General features: G+C 48.8%; 1 protein-coding gene across 2 annotated transcripts; it reads right to left on the bottom strand.

Annotated features, from left to right (window-relative positions):
* Positions 1-1271: 1271 nt before the first annotated feature.
* On the bottom strand, positions 1272-16466 carry WFDC3 (WAP four-disulfide core domain 3). 2 transcript variants are annotated; one of them, XM_040446921.1, is made up of 6 exons: positions 14993-16462; positions 14400-14531; positions 11864-12010; positions 3809-3940; positions 2110-2295; positions 1272-1486 (listed from the first exon to the last, which is right to left on the bottom strand). In XM_040446921.1, exons 1-6 carry the CDS (start codon positions 15069-15071, stop codon positions 1470-1472), a joined length of 693 nt encoding a protein of 230 aa, XP_040302855.1. In that variant the 5' UTR covers positions 15072-16462; the 3' UTR covers positions 1272-1469. The 2 variants fall into 2 exon arrangements, with proteins under 2 accessions (XP_040302855.1, XP_040302856.1); XM_040446922.1 differs by lacking the exon at positions 3809-3940 and having other exon boundaries at positions 14993-16466.
* Positions 16467-16857: the final 391 nt, after the last annotated feature.

Here is a 16857-nt window from a genome sequence, read left to right as displayed (position 1 = left end):
TCCCATTCCCGTTTGCTTTTCTGGCCTCCCTTGTGGCAACAGTTCTGACCGATGAGAGGACAAGGGAAATCCGGGGAGGGGATGGCTTCTGGGGAAGATGGTCTCCATCATTAAAAGGAGAGCACCATCTGAGGTGAAGGTCTTTTCACCACTACATCTTCCTGCTGTGATGTCTGGAGCTACAGCAGCCATCCCACACCTGTGAGGTGACCCTCTCGAGGACAAAAGCCAGCATGCCGAGGTTGGTGGGGAAGGAAGGAATGAGTCTGCGCATTGGTGTTGAGGGTAAGCTGCCGAACCAGCCTCACCGCCTCTCTCCAGACTCTGATGTGAGAAAATTAAATGTCTTTATTGGCTAAGCCACTGTTAGTTGGGTTTTCTATTACTTGCAGCTCAAAAAATTCTTCTATTCATTCAATGAACATTGAGGGGCTTTGTGTGTGTGTGTGTGTGTGTGTCTTTTTTGTCAGATTCTATTTGAGAACCTAGAATTCTACTATTGAGAATTGTCCCCAGATTTACCTGCAAAAGTAGGCCAACATTAAACGTACACAGATTAAGGTCCAACAAGAGCTGACTAGCTAAATTAGCTATTTTCATGGAGTCCCATTACAAGAGTGTATGTGAGGACATAAATTTCTCAAAGATATAGAATGTGATCCATTTTGTATACCTAACAAATATAATTTTTTTTATTTTTTTAATGTTTATTTTTGAGAGAGAGAGAATCCATAGCAGGCTCCAGGCTCTGAGCCCAACACAGAGCCCGACACAGGGCTCGAACTCAGGAATAGCGAGATCATGACCTGAGCCAAAGTCCAAAGCTTAACCGACTGAGACACCCAGATGCCCTCTAACAAATATAATTTTTAAAAACTGATCTTGATTCCAAGAACCTAAAGATAATTCCTCCCTACAGCAAAGTGACCTGGAGGGGACTTACTGCCTGTCTTGGAGCCACGGGCCAGCCCCTAAGGAAGGAGGTCCAAGGTAGGAACATCCAAACGACTGCAGTAAACCAGTTCCAAGCCCAACTCACATTCTGATAAAAGAAAGGTCAGCAGGCCCAAGAAGAGGCCTGAGGGTCCCACTCCTGAGGCTTGAGAGAGACTTCTGGAGCTCCCACCCTCCTCTGCCCTCGCCACCTGAGCAGCAACATTTCAGTGTTCTCAGAAAGGATGGATTGCCTAAGGTGCCATAATCCTGCAGCCATGCTCAGACCCCCTAGCTCTCTCTCCTCACCCTAGCCCTCAAACAGCACAGACAAGAAGGTCAGCATGAGCCTTTACTGGGGACAAGCAGCACCGAACACCATTGCCCAAATCCACGGCTATATTCCCACGCTCAGGGCAGCAGCAGGAACAGAAGCAGAGCAGGGAGGGCAGTGAGAGCCCCCCGGAGGGTCACAGCCCCAGGATATCTCCCTCTCCTGGCAGCCGGAACAAGCCCCCTGTAGCAGCTCAGGACAGCTAGGACACCCGGGTCTCTGCAAAAAGAAGAAACATCAGGTCACTGCTGTGCCCTCCTGGCTCCAGCTCCCCTCTACCCTAGAGAGGTTTCCCTTCTACACCCTAGAGAAGCATGGCATACGTGGCTCCCCAAAGCCTCGAATGGTGCCCTGCTTCCCAGATAATCCAGTCCAAACTGGTGCTGAAGACTCTACTCCTTCAGATACCAACCTCATATCTCCTGGCATGAAAGCAGCCCAGCTGTTCCTTCACCCACACTTGCCCCACCCCCACCCAGTTCCCCAAACATGTCACACACATTCCACCCTCTGTGCCCGCTAACCACCAGACTCACTGTCCAGCGTGTACTCTGTGCTGTTCCCCCTCTGTCACTGCCCACCTAGCCTTTAGGACCCAGATCAGATCCCACTTCTGGCAGAAAGACCTTCCTAAGGAGCCACTCCCACACAGAGAGCCTAGAAGCCCCAGCTCGTCTATTCAAGGATTCTCATCTGTGACACATGACCTTTTTCTCCCAACTAGCCTCTGCAGGGCAAGAACTTCGTCTCGACCTTCTGGAGCCCCCTGCCCGGCACCTAAGCCAGTGCTCGGCACCTCGCAGTTAAGTTGGCTGTTTTCAGCGATGACAGGCTGTACTCACCTAATTCAGAATCAGACCTGAGGGTCCAGCTGGGGTTTGTGGCCAGCTCGGCTCGCAGAATTGGTGGGACACAGAAGCGGCCGCAGCCTGACTTGCAGCACTTTTCCCCGGCCTGGCAGTTCTCATCCGTCATGCAACTGACGATGCACAAGCCCACCAAAATATTTGGACAATCACCACTCCGCCCTGCGAGATAAACAGGCACAGGTAGAGACAGGACAGTCGACTCCATGGACTCCACGTTCCGACTGGCACTGAGACTCAGAGGCTCCAGGTGAATCCATCCCTGACTGTAACTAGATCTTAACCAAACATCTGGCTGAGAAACCAGGAAGCTACAGCCTCTGAGAATAGGCAGGTCCCCAAGAGAGCATCTGGACCAATAGTTTTCAAATGGCATCTCAGATTTCCCTATGGTGGTCCCTCGGGGCTTGACGGCTCTGTGGGCGGGGCTGCTCAGAGTCTGTCAAGACCACCACTCTCTCCCCCACACCTGGGCCTTACAGTGTTACTTCTTCAGGGAGGCCTTGTCTCCCAGACAAGGTTTGGTGCCCTGCTTTGTGTGCCTTTCATCAGAATTTATCACGATGCCTGATCCGTCTACCTTCCTGATAAACTCTAAGCTACGTAAGGAAGAGAATCTGTCTTCAGAACCTTGAACCCTGCCTGGGAATCCACGTGTTGTCTAAAAACAACATCTGAGCCAGTGATTCTGAAATGGAGTTCTACAGGGTCACGTGGGTGCTTCAGTCAGTTAAGCGTCTAACTCTTGATGTCAGCTCAGGTCATGATCTCGTGGTCGTGAGATCAAGCTCACTTCAGGCTCTGCACTGTCGGGGCAGAGCCTGCTTGGAATTCTCTCTCTCTCCCTCTCTCTCTGCTCCTCCCCAACTTGTGCACTCGTGCACGCGCGCTCTCTCTCTCTCTCTCAAAATAAATAAACTTAAAGAAAAATGTTTTAATGGAGTTCTATAGTCTGGTACAAAAGGAGCATTCAAACAGATGTATTTGTTTTTTAAAATATATTGAAGAGGGGCACCTGGGTGGCTCGGTCGGTTAAGCGTCTGACTTCGGCTCAGGTCATGATCTCACGGTCCGTGGGTTCGAGCCCCGCGTCGGGCTCTGTACTGACAGCTCAGAGCCTGGAGCCTGTTTCAGATTCTGTGTCTCCCTCTCTCTGTGACCCTCCCCCGTTCATGCTCTGTCTCTCTCTGTCTCAAAAATAAATAAACGTTAAAAAAAATTTTTTTTTAATATATTGAAGAAACAAAGAAATCAGAGCAGCAATGCTTTTATCTGTTGCATACGTGTTGCTAAGAAATCAGTCAGAAAATCCTGATCTTGGGCAACTCCCTCACTTTACAAACGAAGAAGCTGGCTCAATGAGAGGAGTTTGCTTCCCTGAGGTCACAGAGCCAGTCGGCAGCAGAATGAAGCCCAGAAGCCACGCTGCCCATCTTCCGGCCTCAGGACCCTTCCTACTAACCCACACTGCCTTCCCCTAGTTCTTTCAATGCCAACATGGGCCCCTGGGCCCTAGAAAGAGGGGTTGCTTTGGACTGGGGGGCTAGGAGGACAGGAAGCATGAGAACTCTCACCACCACCCCCCTCCAGAAAGGGAAAGACAGGAAGGCCAGAGATGGCTCCCTCCCCATCCCACCCTGGAACTCAGGACTTCTTCCCCAAGGAGCCAACATACCTCCCTTAATGTCTCCACGGCAGGAGTGGCCACAGCCGGTGCTACAGCATTTAAGCCCCTGGGGGCAGGACACGTCCCCATCACACAGCTCCTTACACGGAAGGGGGTCAGCCGGACATTCACCTCCAGGCTCTGCCATAGAATCATAGCATTGGGGACCAGAGGTGTTCAAGCCCAGTGTTTCTGGTTATTTTCACTGTGACTCTTGAGTGCAAAATACATCTTTCATTGTGTATGTTAATCTGTATGCATGCCTCAAACGTATATATTTATGTACACACATGTATATACTCTATAGTCTATTTCTTCTTTTTTTTAATGCTGGCCGTCAACTACTAAACTGATCTCAAGATTTGCAGTCTGGGAAACACTGCTGAGGTCTAACCCACTGTGGCAAACGTACCTATTGCCAGCCCACAGTCACTCTCCGTCTCTCCTTCCTGTGGTAGGTGGTGGCCCCCAGTGAGCCACACCTCCCATACTGTCTCTGGGCTGGGCTGTAAGGGACTTGCTTTGACCAACAGGACACCAGCAAGTGTGATGCAGGCAGAGGCGTGGTAAGCACTTGCATACTGGGGCTCATTCTCTTAAAACAATCCCCCCACCACCACCGCCTCCTTGGAAACCAGCCGCTATGCTGTGAACCAGCTTGGGCTCCACTGCAGAATGATGAGATGCCCCGAAGAGACGCATGAAGAGAGGCATCCTGAACATTCCAGCCACCGTCAAGTTCCCCGCTGAGCTCCCAGCTGCAGGCAGCTTCATGAGTGACATGGCTGCACCATGTAGGTTATGAGAACTAAGCTCAGCCAACCCACACAGCTGTGAGAGTCAGTTGCTGGGATTTTAAGCCACTAAGTTCAGGAAGTGTTTGTTATGCAGCCATGGACAACAGAAACACTTGCTAATAAAGCCACAGGTTTGTGCAGAGTCAATGAGCCCAGCCAGCTACAGTGAGTTGCTTCCCCATATTACCTTGTAACTAGAGGGACCAGAAATGAAGACATAAGCTGGGAAAATTCTGCATTCCCGACCCAGGTAATGCTCCTTTCAAACTGCCCCCTGGCTTCTCTTTCTTCCAGTGCAAAGACAGACATAACACAGGAGGTAGAGCCGTCTTTTCTCAACCATGAGGCAACTACTATGAGGACAAAGTCAGGGAATGCAAAGGAGAAAGAAAAAAATAACCTCATCCTTGTTAGCATCATGGAGCCACCACACCAGCCCTGGTACCTGCTTCAGGACCTTTCGCTATATGAGAAAAATGTTATACCGACTCCGTTAATTTTCTGTTGCACACAGCCAAACATCCCTGATGCGCCCCTTCAGCACCCCTATGAAGATAATGACGCTCAGAGAAGTGAAGGGGTTTGCCCAGAACTACAGAGTGAGTCAGCGGCAAAGCAGGACACAACTCAGCCTCTTGGTTTGCAAGGAAGCACTCTTTCTACTACACCATCCTTAAAACACGCAGGCACCAGGCCAGGTCCTCTGGAGCAGGCACTCCCTAAGAAGTCACACCCAAAACAAACTGATTCACCATGATTCATTCATCCCAGTGTTTGTTTCAAGTTTTTGAAATGGAGAAAAGAAGTGGCAGGCAATTAAAAGCATTGTAGAAAACCAAAGCAGGACCGGCCCAGGACCTTTGAGTAAGAACATGTGAGTACAAATGCATATGGCTGCCGGGAAGTCTGCCGTGATGGAAAAAGCAAGTGCTGGACTCCAAGAACATGTGCAGCTGAACAATCAAGGTCTAATAACCCTGCATCCCAGGATTTTCCTGAACAGCCCCCCTTTCAAAGATTCTACGCCAATGGCACATCACATCAAACCTGATTTTTAAAAAATTGTATTCATTTTTGAAAGAGAGAGAGAGAGAGAGAGCACAAGCGGGGAGGGGACAGAGAGAGAGGGAGACACAGACTCCAAAGCAGGCTCCAGTTTCCGAGCTGTCAGCACAGAGCCTGATGTGGGGACTCGAACCCATAAACTGTGAGATCATGACCTGAGCCGAAGTCAGACACTCAACCAAATGAGCCATCCAGGCGCCCTTCAAACCTAATTTTTTATCCGGAAAATAGGGCCACTGTAACTGCCGATGTACCCCCCCCCCCACACCTCCCGTTTGACAAACACTAAAAATCTATTTAACAAAGAACAAAGCCTTTCATCCACAGTTAAGAAGGCTGGGCATAAAACCAATCTTCCTGGTGAGAAAAACCTAGCAACATAACTCCTCACGGAATTATACTGAGCAGCACCCTTCCCAGATTTCACCACTTTGCTGAGCTTGGCCCCAAAGTGGCCAATGCCAGGAGCACTCTGCACTTTCTGCCCTCATCCCCGGGACCAGGCATTGAGACCAAACCTCTACTCTCTTCCACGACAGGCTTCCTTGAGGTCCCTGGGGTTTTGTCAAATACCAGAAGCATTGAATGGACTCTTGGGGAACAGGCTAAAGCCCTGAGGGTCAGAACATATGCCCTTTGACCAGGGCCCAGCCTGGGCCCCCATGTCTGATGCCTAAATCCCTACCAATAATTCCCTACTCTCAGCTCAAACACTGGAAAGGGGTGTCACGACCTCCAAGCCGGACTATCCCATCCTTGTACTTTATACTCAACTGAAAACTGGCTTTCTAGAAGTTCTATCCATTGGCCCTTGTCCTATCCCCAGAGACCAGAGGAAAACATGGCTTGTGCCATCCCCCTTAGATAGGATCCTCTGCCCTTCACCATCTCAGCTTTCCCAGACTAGGTAAGCTCAGTTCCTCATACCGCATGGTTTCTAGGCACCTCACAGTTATCTTTCCAGGAACCAGGATGAGAAATAGGGAAGAGAGTCAGGGTGGGAATGGTCATCCCCACCCTGCAAATATGTCTCTATCCCAAGACCCCAAGCTATCACCAAAAAAAAGTGGAATAAAAAAATGAAGCCCAGGAAATACTCGGACATAGGCTTTACTGCTGCCCCAGCTCCAACCTTCCACTATATCTGAGGGAAGGACTCCAGGTGCTGGTAGAAAAGTAAAACCTCAAAACTTCTTAAGCCAAGACAGGCCCTCAGAGCTATCAAACCTACTTCTCTTGCAAACATGACAGACAGACATCCAGGAAGAGGGGGCAGGACTGGCCTGAGGTCAATGGTGGCAGAATTGGGTCCCAAATTCCCAGCCCTGACACTAGATCCGGTGCCCTTGAAACCACATCATTATGACTCCCTACATTCCACGAGGATTACCCAAAAATGAATCAATAAGAGCTAGGACTTGCTTAGCTCAATTCTGACAAAAGAGAAGACCTAGTGGTAGAAAGTTTTAGGGATTAGGAAAATGTATCAATAAACCAGTGTGTTGGGAGTCTCAAAGACAACTCCTAGGCTGGGTGATTTGCTAGGATTCACAAGACTCAGAGTACAGTTGGACTCATGGCCATGATTTATTACAGCAGAAGGATACAAAGCAAAATCATCTAAGGGAAAAGGTGCATGAGGCAAAGCCCAGAAGAAACCAGGCACCAACAGTGCCTTCTTCCGGTGGAATCACATGACACATGAAAACACATGTGAAGTGTTGTCTCCCAGGAATGCTCACGAGAGACTCAGGGTTTTCACGGGGCGCTCTCTGCCTAGCAGATACGACTCTTACCAGTTACGGTGGTAGGAACACTCTCAAAAATCTAACTTCCCAGAAGCCAGCCAGGGCCAATGTTACAGGCAGGCCTTTCTAAGAACATCAATCTCAGGCCTGCTACATTAACTCTTTTCTCAACAACCAGCAGTGAGGTTTCAGGAAAAGGTCATCCGAGCACACAGGGAGCCCATGCCACCCATCTGTCCAAAGGATATAATACACTGTTGTAATAAGCAAACCAGTGGTCACAGGTGATGGAGAGTGATCACGTTTCATGGTGTGAGAGAGGGGACCATGAGGGATCCAAAGGAGACAACTCTTAGACCATAATCTGAATCTTTGCTCCAATACCTCTTCCTCCCCAAGTGCTCCCATCACTCAACTTATTCAAGCCACACACCTAAGCACTGTTCTTGACACTTCCTCTCCCTCAGCACCCACATCCACTTACTTCTTCACCTGTCAACTCGACCTTGAAAAGTACTCCAAGCCTGCCAGTTTCCCACGTCCACACCGTCACCACCCTGGTCTAAACGGTGCTCACCTCTCCCCCAGGCTGCCACAACGGCCTCTTAACTGGCCTGCCACCTGCTACATTTGCCCCCATCCATCCATTCTTCACACACCAGCAGGGTGGTGATTTTAAAATGAAAACCGGGAACATCTGAGTGGCTCAGCTGGTTGAGCATCCGACTCAATTTTAGCTCAGGTCATGATCCCAGGGTCGTAGGATGGAGTTCCCCATCAGGCTGTGCTCTGAACATGGAACCTGCTTAGGATTCTCTCTCTCTCTCTCTCTCTCTCTCTCTCTCTCTCTCTCTCTCTCTCTCTCCCTCCCCCGCCCCTCCCCTGCCCATATGCATGCTTTGTCTAAAAAATAAAATAATTTTTTTAAATGAAAACTGGACCAGGACTCTCCTTCCACACTTCTGTACTTCCAATGAGCAAATAAGTGAGTGAGCAAACAGGTCAGACTTCAGACAGGTGGAAAGCTGAACAGGGAGGCACTGGCATCACAGTCTGAGCTGTTAAGCATTATTTGGTAGGGTTTTTTTTGTTTTTTTTTTTTCAACGTTTATTTATTTTTGGGACAGAGAGAGACAGAGCATGAACGGGGGAGGGGCAGAGAGAGAGGGAGACACAGAATCGGAAACAGGCTCCAGGCTCTGAGCCATCAGCCCAGAGCCCGACGCGGGGCTCGAACTCACGGACCGCGAGATCGTGACCTGGCTGAAGTCGGACGCTTAACCGACTGTGCCACCCAGGCGCCCCTATTTGGTAGGTTTTTGTTCCGGCTTTTTAAATACATTTCTTCCAAACTGTATGATACAGACTGAATGTTCATATTCCCCTAAAATTCGTATCTTGAAATCTAACCCGCAATGTGATGGTTTTAGGAGATGGGGCCTTCGGGAGGTGATGAGGTCAGGAGAGGGGAGCCCCCATGAATGGGATGATGCCCGTATTGCCCTTCCGCCATGTGAGGTCACGGTGAAAACACAGCAGTGTGTGAACCGGGAAGCTGGCCCACACCAGACACTGACTACGCTGGCACCTTAATCTTGGACTTCTCAGCCCCCAGAATCATAAGAAATTAATTGCTGTCATTTATAAGCTACTCAGCCCGTGACACTCTGTTAGCGCAGCCCAAAGGACTAAGACACTACATTGCCACACTTTGAGGTAAACTTCCTCATCTCCACTTTTACAGATGACAGAGGTGAGGTTCAGAGAGATGAAAGGACTTGCCCGAGGCCACACAGCAAGCAGAGAAGCCAAGACTCAGATGCAGGTGCAGACGAGAACTGCCTGAGGGGAGCAGGTCCCAGAGTCTGCCCTGAGCCCTCTGGAGGCTTGACTGTCCCTCCACTGTACCAAACAGACCAGCACTGACGATGGTAAACCTCTGGCAATGTCAGAACTGAGGGAAAGCAGGAACTACCCAGAGCCCAAGACAGACGGCTTCCTGTGACCTTGGGTATAGCAACCAGTCCCATTGGGTGAGTGGGCCAGTGCAGGACTGAAGCTATAGAAAAGTCATGAACTATGGACACAGCAACCAGGACCGCTGCCGGCCAGTCTAGGAACCCCACTCGGCCAGTGCACTCTGGGAGATCTTCAGGGGGATCACTACTGCAGCCTGCCTGGCTCGAAGGGAAGAGGAATCCCCATCAGGGCTGGCCAGGCCCCAGAGCAGCTCACAAAGTGCCTTGCCTGGGTGCCAGCCTCACCCTCGGCCCCCATAATTCAGCCATCAGCTTCACACACTGCGAAGATTGTGCTGGGCCCTACCGGCTGGCAGGGAGTGACCCGCCTAACACAGATTCCCAGGCTCTGTGTCCAGAGCTGGGCCTCAAGAGTCCTGGCAAGGAGTACAACGCTCTATTCTCTTTTATGGGCAGGGCGCCCAAAAGATCTGCCTACGCCAGACACAGCCCCACTGGGTTACAGGGAAGGGGCCCACCGCCTGGGGAGGTTTGGCCAGAAGGAAAGAGACTGTCACACGTTGTGGAGTTTCAGGGTCTCAGAGAGGGAGTGATCAGGGGAGGAGAAAGCAATCCTGATTCGCGACAAAAGGAGTTGGTTAGAAATTGTACTCCTGATGAAGCCCGCCTTAGTAGGCGAGAGGAAGGAAGCTAATGTGTAATGTATTACTAAACACGTTACATACTTTGAATCATTGCAACAACCTCCGAGGCTTATTCTTTCCATTTTATAGAGAAGGGAACTGAGGCTCGGGGAAGCAGAAGACACTTGACCAAGGACACGCTGGCCAGTAACTGGTGAGCCTTCAGGTTTGAACCCGGCTCTCTGACAACCAAAACCTACTCTTTTCTACTGTAATATTCTGCCACATGCACTCAGAGGCGAGAATGGTTCGTTTCTTCAGAAAACATAATGGGAGGAATGATGTAAGACCCCATTTAAGACAACAAAGAAGATAATAAAGTATCTTGGGCATTACCCTATCAAACGGTATTTTAAAACTATAAAATACCCTGAAACACACCAAATACACTTGGACAGTGGGAAGACAAAGATTCAACATAAAAATATCAGCTGTCCCTAAATTAATGTATACATCTAACACCTCTCCAATAAAAATAGCCTCTGTATTGGGGGGGGGGAGTGATAGACAGTATGATAATAAAATATATTTGGAAGCACAAACAAGCAAAATTAACCATAAAAATCTGGAAACAAGAGAGAAATGAGAAGGGGCTAGACACAGGAGACAGACACATCATCAATTCCTAATACCTTTGGCGGAGGCAGAGGGAGGGGGAGGGCCTCTCAGGGAACGAAGGAGGAGGCAAGGAATTGAGCAGAAAGTTCTGTCACTTCCACCTCCTGACCTCCAAATTCTCTCCACTGTGTCACCTTTCCTGCCAACCCCCTGATCTGACTGGACTCCATCCTCAGCAAGAAGCATCCGGTCCCTCCCTGTCTCTACTCCAACCGTACCAGCTTTCTTTCCATTTCTCTAATGTGGCAAAGCTCCTCCTCATCTGGAGACCTTTGCACTTGCTTCTTCCTCTTCCTGGGATGCTCATCACACCCTTCGCCTGGCTAACCTCAACTCCAGGTGAAATGTCACTGCCCCAGACAGGCCTTCCTTGACCACCCAGTCCAAAGCCAGCACCCCCTCTTACTATCTCTCAGCACCCATTAGTTTTCCTCCATATCCTTCTCACAGTTGGAAAGTGTATGTACACCTGCTCATCTGGGAAACCTCTTTCTCCCGCAACAGACCACGAGCTCCAAGAAGGCCGGGATGGGAGCCCCTTTGTTAACCACAATATACCCGGAGCCCATGCTAGATCTAGGAAACAATAAACATTCAACAAATAATTGGTGAAGACATAATGTGTAAACGGAGAATTTGGGGCATGAGAATCCTGCAAACGGTAGGAGAAATCTCTTTCAAACACCTCTCTACCAGAACCAGAATAAAAGAGGGCACATTTCCAGTAGGAGATGGCCATCCTAGGTGCGGACAGAGGGGACATAAGGCCTCAGAAGCAAGTGAGCAGGGAAACGCTTGCTGCCTTGCATAGGTACCGAGATTCTATCTTGCTGTCTCCCTGCAGATTCTCGAGCTAAGAATTAATAGAGAAGACTGCAACTGACAAGGGGAACTGAGAATTCGCCAACAGCTTTCAAACCTGCCTGCCAATAAGGACGCGCCAAGATTTCCATTCCGGCAGCCTCCTCTGCCTGCCTGGACCACATACCACAGATCACCATGGCTGGTAACCCTTCGTCTATCTTTTTTTAGAAAAGTTCTCAGAACATGGCAGGTACTTAATTACTGTTTTTCAAAGTAAAGTAAAACCAGCAATAAGATGGTATGGGCTTACTTGAGAAAGAAACAAGCAGGCCCCCAAAGAGCCCATGGGGCCCGAGGTAGTGCTTCTTACCCAGCTTTGGTTGAGAGACTGGGACCACACAGCTCTTGTTGCAGCCAAACGCGCAGCATTTCTTTCTACCTGGACAAGTCTCATCAGTGACGCACCTTTGGAAACAGGATTGTTTCCGAACAGCCCTGGGACAATCTCCTTTCCTCCCTGTAGCAAAAAAAGGAGACAGCCACACACTCAAAAGAGAGAGAGAGTGGGGCGCCTGGGTGGCGCAGTCGGTTAAGCGTCCGACTTCAGCCAGGTCACGATCTCGCGGTCCGGGAGTTCGAGCCCCGCGTCGGGCTCTGGGCTGATGGCTCAGAGCCTGGAGCCTGTTTCCGATTCTGTGTCTCCCTCTCTCTCTCTGCCCCTCCCCCGTTCATGCTCTGTCTCTCTCTGTCCCAAAAAAATAAATAAAAACGTTAAAAAAAAATTAAAAAAAAAAAAAAAACAGAGAGAGAGAGAGAGAGAGATAATGGTGCCCGGTGGCACCCACGGGTGTAGCAAAAGGGAAAATCAAAGCAAGGAAGCCCTGAGCTTCTTTAGGACTCTCAGCTCTGGTGCTAGAGCAGAGACAGTGAGAACAGCTCACATTTACTATAAGGTTTACTGAGTTTACCTGTGCCAGGAACCTCTCATTTGATCCTCACAACAATTATCCCCATTTTACACATGAGAAAATTGAGGCTTAAAAGCTTAACACTTACAAAGAGCTGTTTAAAGCTTACCTAAGGCAATCACTTCTCGGCCTTTTGGCTAAGATCAAGTGTAAAGCTTACCGGAGGCATGGAAAGCCTGCTTGGCTCGGGGGTCTACTCTTTTGATCACTACCTTTTTTTTTTTTTTTTAATGTTCATTTTATTTTTTAAGAGAGAGAGAGGGAGACAGAATGTGAGCAGGGGAGGTGCAGAGAGAGAGAGGGAGACACGGAATCCGAAGCAGGCTCCAGGCTCCGAGCTGTCAGCACAGAGCCTGACATGGGGCTCGAACCCACGGACCGCGAGATCATGGCCTGAGCCGAAGTCAGACACTCAACCAACTGAGCTACCCAGGTGCCCCTTTTGATCATCTACCTTTAACAGGCTTCCCTGCACAACTTTGCCCTCCAGTCTTCACAGGAACCCCAAGTTCAAATAAAAGACAGAGGGACACCTGGGTGGCTCAGTCAGCTAAGCATCTGACTCTTGATTTTGGCTCAGGTTATGATCTCACAGTTTGTGGGTTCGAGCCCCACGTTGGGCTCTGCACTGACCGCACAGAGCCTGCTTAGGATTCTCTCTCTCTGCCCTTCCCGCACTCATTCTCTCTCTCTCTCTCTCTCTCAATAAATAAATAAACATTAAAATAATAACAATAGGGGTGCCTGGGTGGTTCAGTTAAGTGCCTGACTTTGGCTCAGGGCACAATCTCACGGTTCGTGGGTTCAAACCCCATATTGGGCTCTGTGCTGACAGCTCAGAGTCTGGAGCCTGCTTCAGTTTCTGTGTCTCTCTCTCTGCCCCTCCCCTGCCTATGCTCTGCGTCTCTCTTTCTCAAAAATAAATAAACATTAAAAAAGTAAAAATAAATAAATAAAATAACAATAAAAGACAGAGATCATCTGTTATGTGTTCTTTCCTGATAAAAGACAAAGAACTGGGAGCTGAGTGATTAGAGACCCCAAAAGGGGGAGGAGGGTCTGCAAGCAAGCTAGATCTCAAGAACCAATCCAGGGGCACCTGAGTGGCTCAGTTGGCTGAGCGTCTGACTTTCGCTCAGGTCATGATCTCGCAGTTCGTGGGTTCAAGCCCCATATCTGGCTCTGCTCTGCCTGCTTCAGAGTGTCTCCCTCTCTCTTTGCCCCTCCCCAGCTTGCACACACGTATGCTCTCTCTCTCAAAAATAAACATTAAAGTTCTGACTCATTTGGAGAACTGGATGCTTGAGTCCGAGAAGGGGCCAACAGGAGGGCCTTTAAATTTGCTTCTGCTTCTCAATGGTTGTCTTTTTACTTTTCTAGCATGATTATTCTAGAAGCCTACTTGGGGCAGTGCCCTTTCACAGATCAGTGTCTAATCTGGTGACTGAAAGGCTGAAGTTGGGAACTTAGCCTCTTGGAGAAGTGCTGTTGAGACTTCTGGGTCGCCTAGATAGTGGCTCCTGCCACTTGAATCTTTGGGCTGCAATGAGGCGTGAAGAGCCATGTCCTTTCTCCCTGGTTCCTATGGATTTTGCTAACGAGAGGATGTGTCTTATTTGGTGTTGAGCAAATCCTAGGAACTTCATCTAGCTGTCCTGCATTAACCTGTGAGCAGCTTTGAACTTGAGAAAAAAAAACTGCATAGAAATTTTGAGATATTTAAATATCATTCAGACCACTTTGCTTCATTGTAATCAAATACTTGGTCTTGTCAAAAGGATTCTAATAAAATGCTTTAGAGCAAAAAAAAAAATAAATAAAATAAAATAAACATTAAAAAAAAGAGAGAGAGAGAGAGCAATCTAGGAGGTAGGAAGCTCTCCAGGTCTTTCTAGCCCAGAGGCAAGGTCTGGGTTTTTGCCCGTCCAGCCAACATACCCTTCGGAATGCCTCCTCGGCAGACCCGACCACAGCCGTTGCTGCAGCACTTCTGCCCAGCCGGACATGATTCGTCCCCCCAGCACAGCTCTTTGCACAGGTTCTTATTAGGAGGGCATTCTCCTTCTTTCACTGCAAAAGATAGCACGCGAGATTGGGGTAACTGGCTGGGCCTCAAGAAACAGGGAATGAAAGCCAAGTGCACTTCAAGGATTTTTCAGGCTCTGCAAACATTCCTATCCAATATCTCTGCAACCACTTTCTCCTCCCCCCACACAACCAGTGACATGCACCCACCACAACTAAACAACCAGCCACTTTGTGGATAAAGAGAGGGAAAGGTTGGGGTGATCTTGTTCCCATTTAAGGAGCCCTAGGGAAAACCTAGAACCTCTAGTAAGCCAGACTGGAAGTCCTACCTCCAAGCCAGGAAGACCTACCCCGGCTGTCCTGAGAATCTACACATCCAGTCCTGTCCTACAGGGATCACCATTTCCACAAATAAGGACTCTCACTTCAGAAAGAGGCAGGGGATAATTTCTCCTTAGTCACTTTCTATTACTGTCAGCCAAGGAATCCAAGTAATAGCTCACCATGCTCTCCAGAAGCCACCCAGGATATCAGGGACCCAAGAGCAAGAAATGCCTTCAGGAGGAAAAGGCAGCTCAACATGACGATGGTGCTGAGAAGTGAGATGAGCACTTAGTCCAGGCCGGCGGTATACACCTTGCCCAGAGCATCAACCAAAGGAAGGGCAGGACTAGGAGACTGGCCCAAACCCAGCCCCAAAGTCTCCCCTTATGCAATATCCCCCAGGATGTCTTCTCCTGACAAAAAGAAAAGTGACTGGTCGCTGGTGTGTGGGAAAATTCCTGGCACTCCCAAAAGGCCCATGTGATGATGGTGATCAGACTCTGTAATGCAACACACACAACATCCCTGGACAATGATGAGGAACCTGTTCAGTAGCTGGGGAAATGTAGGGAGGGCCACTAGATAAAGGAGCCTCTGGAAGGACCCAGCCGCAGCCAAAGTGACAGAGGGAAGGACCAGAGACACGACTTAATAATAACCAAAGCTAATAAAATGTACTGTGGCTCCTGTTCATCCTAGCAACCCAGAAAACAGAGAATGGAACAGACTACTTAGAAACCAGCAAACACACACACACACACACACACACACACACACACACACACACAAAACAAAAAACCAAAAACCTACAGTAAAGCCATGTTTGAGTTTGTTCACAACTAATACAAATGCACCAAAAACCTACATCTTGGTCCCTCTAGCCATACAGGCCATTTTTGGATTGTGTGAAAGCAAGCTGACAGAATCCAAAAGAAGTTGCTATGACTCAAGTAGTCTAGACAATATATACCCTCCTTTCTTTATCTCCTCTTCCTCTGCTTGTTTTTACTTTATCTGTCTGTACTATTTGCGACTTTAGGCAGGCATGATATTTAATGGTATCCACTGACGCTGCTTAGCCCAGTAAGGTTAAAGGGCAGAGGAAGTTCAAGGCCCAAAGTAAAAATCTCCTTAATAGAGCCAGAGTTTGGTGCCATATAGTTGCCTCATCGTTTTAAGGCTGATGTGGGAGCACGGAGATAATTAACATTTGTTGATGACCTAACATCTGCTTTATTTGTATTATTTATTTTAATCCTCACAATAATCTTGCAGAGGTAAGAAAGGTGATTCAGAGGGGTTGAGAAAGAATGCCCAAGGTCATTAAGCTAGTAAGTAGTGGCTACCAGAATTTACTAATAGTAACAATAGATGACATTGCCTGAGGGTTTACTTGCGACACAGTTCTAAGTGCTCTACATGAATTAACTGCATGTAGTTAATCCTCACTGCAATCTTATAGGTTAGGTACTATTATCCCCACTCTACAGATGGAAAAACTGAGGCACAGAAAGAACCGTGGGTCAGTTAGTAGTAGACCAAAGGTAGGCAGCCCAATTGCATAGTCAATGTTGTTAATCACCATATCATATGGAATTGGAACTCAGATCTTTGTACATGTAAAACTCGTGCACTTTCTACTCCCCCATATTGTGACCTGGTAAAAGGAACTTTCTCTACCACCCATAAATCGATCCAGTTCTCTTCACGGACCTCTTACCTCTAAGCCAGAGCTAAGAGGAGCTCCATAGCTGTTAACCCCTTGCATCCCCTGCCCATCCCAGAATCACCCCTCTGGGGATAGAAGCCCAGCTCCCTGGGGCTTGGGGAGTCCACGGCCCAAGACTCAACCTTCATTATGATGCCTTCAGATGCTAGAGGCAGCCCCTGGCGTCTAGGCCTGGAGGGCCCCGGTGGGTAAGCGTTTGGGACGGCATGGGCCAGACCCCCTCTTGTTGGGTTATCGGGTCCTCGTAGTAGGCCCACTCCCTCCATTCCGTAGGGGATGAGTACGAGGCATATTAAATTCTACGGCTTTCAAAGA

Source organism: Herpailurus yagouaroundi, unplaced genomic scaffold (assembly GCF_014898765.1).
Source record: "Herpailurus yagouaroundi ecotype Mexico unplaced genomic scaffold, PumYag 196, whole genome shotgun sequence".
In the NCBI taxonomy this organism is placed as follows: Eukaryota; Metazoa; Chordata; class Mammalia; order Carnivora; family Felidae; genus Herpailurus; species Herpailurus yagouaroundi.
Note: the sequence above shows the minus strand (reverse complement) of the source record. Positions and strands in the feature narration are given on the sequence as shown.